Source organism: Carlito syrichta, unplaced genomic scaffold (assembly GCF_000164805.1).
Source record: "Carlito syrichta isolate Samal-C Ts95f unplaced genomic scaffold, Tarsius_syrichta-2.0.1 Scaffold120745, whole genome shotgun sequence".
Classification (NCBI taxonomy): Eukaryota; Metazoa; Chordata; class Mammalia; order Primates; family Tarsiidae; genus Carlito; species Carlito syrichta.
In genome coordinates, this window is record NW_007064841.1 from 1 (window position 1) to 3,889 (window position 3,889).

Sequence of the window (3,889 nt, forward strand, 5' to 3'; positions counted from 1 at the left end):
TTCGGCTGAATGCGGACGCCGCGCCGGGAGACTGACGGCCTCACGTCCAGGCACCGGGCGGGCGCGCTGCCTCCGCCGTCCTCCCTGCGCTTTGGGGGCCGAGGCGGGAGGATCGCGGCAGCCAGGAGTTCGAGGCCAGCCTGGGCCACATAGCCAGACCCTGGGGTGGGGGCGCGCCCGCCTGTATTCCCAGCTACTTGGAAGGCTGAGGCGGGAGGATCGCGTAAGCCCAGAGGTTCGAGACTAGCCTGGGCAACATACCGAGAATTCAGTCCTGTGCCCGGAAAAATGTAACGGGAGTCAGGGGTGGTGGGACGTGGTGGCAGTCGCAGTGGTTAAGAAGGTCGGACAGGCCTGTCCATGGAGGGGATGAGGCAGCCATGGAGAAGAGGCTCCCAGGCCTGCTATTCAGTCCCCGAAAGCATCCCAAGGGTCGCACACAGTTGTCCCATTTCACAGTTGGGAACGGGGGTGCAGAGAGATCAGGCGTCCTGCCCAAGGTCACACAGCTGGGCAGTGACAGAGCTGGGGTCGGCTCTCATGCTTCTCGGCTTCCGAGGCCCATGCCGGGACCACTCATCGCCTCAGTTTCTCCTGCCGCAAACTGGGAATTCAAATGCCTGGACCTCCGACCTGGGGACAGCGGGAAGGCCCTGTATGCTTGCGGAGGGGGACAGGCATTTTGTGAACAGAAAGGGCTGCCTGTATGCACAGGTTGGGTCGGCCACGGGGGTTAATGATTTGTCAGCCTCAGAGAGGGTGGGCCACCTACCTGGGATGCACAGCACGTGGGTGGTAGAGTCAGGAGCTGGAGTTGACGGCTCTGGCGGTTGAGGGGTCGGGGAAGGCTTCCTGGAGGAGGAGGGCTCCCCACCACTGGGCCTCGTGCTTTTCCTCCCACAGGGACAAGCTGGCGGAGCTTCACGGGAACATGTTTGTAGAAGAATGTGTCAAGTGTAAGACGTGAGTGTGACAGGGGGCGGGGCAGGGGATCGGCCAGGTGCCCCCGGGCTGAGGAAAGGTGTGGCCCACCCGGACACCAGCTCTGTCTTCTGTCCCTCTTCAGGGGGCGCCGCAGATGGGCCTTGGGCGTCGAATCTGGTGGCCCAGAAGGTGTGGAGGGGACTGGGATGTGGCCCTCCTGGGGAGGCACGTTCATTTCTTAGGGTTGCCAGCCCAAACCAGCACGAACAAACAGCTTAAAACAATAGAGGCCGGCTGGGCTTGGTGGCTCAGCCTGTCATTCCAGCACTTTGGGAGGCTGAGGCGAGTGGATTGCCTGAGCCCGCGGGTTCGAGACCAGCCCGGGCAACTTGGCGAGACCTCGTGTCTACAATCAATCAAAAATTAGCCAGGCAGCCGGGCTCGGCGGCTCAGCCTGTAATCCCACGCCTTTGGGATGCTGAGGTGAGTGGATGGCCTGAGCCCGCGGGTTCGAGACCTGCTTAGGCAGGCGAGACCTCATCTCTACAATAAATCCAAAAAAATGAGCCAGGCATGGTAGCACGCACCTGTAATTCCGGCTACTCGGAAGGCTGAGGCGGAAGGATCGCCGGAGCCCAGCAGGTTGAGGCCGCGGTGGCCGGGAGCGGCCACTGCACTCCAGTCTGGGCGACAGAGGGAGACTCCAACTCAAAAAAAAAAAAAAAAAAAAAGCCAGATAGGCAAGATGTTCTACCTTGGTGGCCGTGTGATCTCTGGCATAACCTCGCATCTCTGCTTTCGTGGCACGGAAGCCACCATAGGCAACCCGTAAACAAATGGGCGTGGCTGTGAACCAATAAAGCTTTATACAAAAAACTGGAGACAAGGGCCAGATTTGGCCCAGAGACATGGCTGGCAGCCCCCACCCTGGCGTCAGCAGTTGGGAACATTTGGCCACAACTGGCTTTGGGTGTGTGGTGACCATTTGCTATAATGTGTATGAGGACTCTGCAGGCTTTGCTGTGCTTTTTCTCAAAACCTCTGAGAAGTTTCTCTCCCCTGAGCTGCGACATTCTCTTCCAGAGCCGAAGTGGAATTATTTGAGTCGGGGAATGAATGGACAGCCTGCCTGACCCAACCCCTAGTCTGTCCATATCCAGATGTCGCCTGTCCACCCAACACTCTGGTTGTTGTTATTATTTCTGGTCTTGGATCTCACTCAGGCTGGTTTTTAGCTCCTTTGTCTGAGACATTTCCCTGCCTTTCTTGGGTTGTTTTTTTTTTTTTTTGGAGTTGGAGCCTCACTCCGTCGCCCAGGCAGGAGTGCAGTGGCACACTCACGGCCACCCCAGCAGCGACCCGCTGGGCTCTGATGATCCTTCCACCTCAGCCTTCCAAGTAGCTGGAACCACAGGCATGCGCCACCACACCCGGCTAATTTTTTTTTATGTATTTATTGTAGAGATGAGGTCTTGCCGAGTTGCCCGGGCTGGCCTCGAACCTGCGGGCTCAGGCAATCCATTCACCTCGGCCTCCCAAAGTGCAGGAATGACAGACTAAGTGACTGAGTCCGGTCATTCCGTGCCTTTCTTAGTTGTTTTTTTTGTGTTTTTTTTTTTGAGTCAGAGTTTCACTCTGTCACCCAGGCTGGAGTGCAGTGGCACACTGACAGCCACCGCAGCCTCGACCTGCTGACCTCAGGTTATCCTTCTGCCTCAGCCTCCTGAGTAGCTGACACTACAGGTGGGTGCCACCACGCCTGGCTAATTTTTTGATTTACGGTAGAGACGAGGGCTTGCCAAGTGCCCAGGCTGGTCTCGACCTCCTGAGCGCAGGCCATCCTCTCGACGGCAGGCGTGAGTCCCCGTGCCCGGCCCGTTCTCTTTTTTGGAGACTGGATCTCTCTGTCACCCAGGCTGGAGGGCGGCGGCATGATCACCCCCCACCGCAGCCTCCGACTCCTGGCCTCAAGGGATCCTCCTTCCTTGGCCTCCTAAAGCCCTGGGATTGCAGGCGTGAGCTGGCACGCCTCGATTCTTAAGTTTCCGTGCTGTGTGTATTCTACCGTATCCAGGCCAGTCGTCTTGGAGACAGTCCCTCATTCTGGAACTGTGGGATAATTTTACGGGCTTAGAATTTGGTCATGCCCCCACCCCTTCCCTAAGAGACCGTTTTTCTGGAAATATTCCAAGGGAGGACTGACCCGCCCGTCCTCCCTTCCTCCTGACACAGGCAGTATGTCCGAGACACGGTCGTGGGTAGCATGGGACTCAAGGCCACGGGTCGCCTCTGCACGGTGGCCAAGGCGCGGGGCCTGCGGGCCTGCAGGTAAGTGTGTGTGTGTCCCCGCGTGGACTTGGAGAGGCGCCCCACCCCCCCCGCTGACAATTCCCGCCTTCCTCATGGCAGGGGCGAGCTGAGAGACACCATCCTGGACTGGGAGGATGCTCTGCCCGACCGGGACCTGGCTCTCGCGGACGAGGCCAGCAGGTCTGACCCCTGATGCGCCCACAGTGGGACGGGCGGGTGGAGGGACCGGCAGAAACAGCCGGGCCAGGGGATCCACGCAGAGGCAGTCAGGGAGAGCTTCCTGGAGGAGGTGATCCCCGCCTGGCTACCCCTCATGTGCACAGCAGGAAGTCTCTTTTGCAGATGGGAAACCTGGGGCTTCAGCCTGGCGAGTCCTCTGCCCAGGGTGGCCCGGGGGGGAGGTGGCCGAGCTGGGATCCCAAGCTCCAAGCTCCTTCTGGGGCTGGGAGGTGGAGGGTGTCTAGGTGGGTGACCCGGCACCACTTGGCAGACGGGAAGGGCAGGGCTGGCGTCCAGAAGGCTGCAGGCGGGCAACCAGCCTTGAATGCCAAGGCCAGCGCAGCGCCCGGGGTGTGAGCTGGACCCCCGGGGCTGGCCGGGGCCGGGAGGGCCACCGGCCAACCCCAGCCTCCTCCCCGCCCCAGGAGCGCCGACC

General features: G+C 60.1%; 1 protein-coding gene across 1 annotated transcript; it reads left to right on the forward strand.

Moving 5' to 3' along the window:
* Positions 1–903: 903 nt before the first annotated feature.
* LOC103249546 (NAD-dependent protein deacetylase sirtuin-6) lies at positions 904–3,427 on the forward strand (the record flags this gene model as incomplete). Its single annotated transcript, XM_021707606.1, has 3 exons — positions 904–963; positions 3,157–3,252; positions 3,334–3,427. Coding segments are annotated over 3 exons (250 nt in total), but the record flags the coding sequence as incomplete, so codon positions are not given.
* Positions 3,428–3,889: the final 462 nt, after the last annotated feature.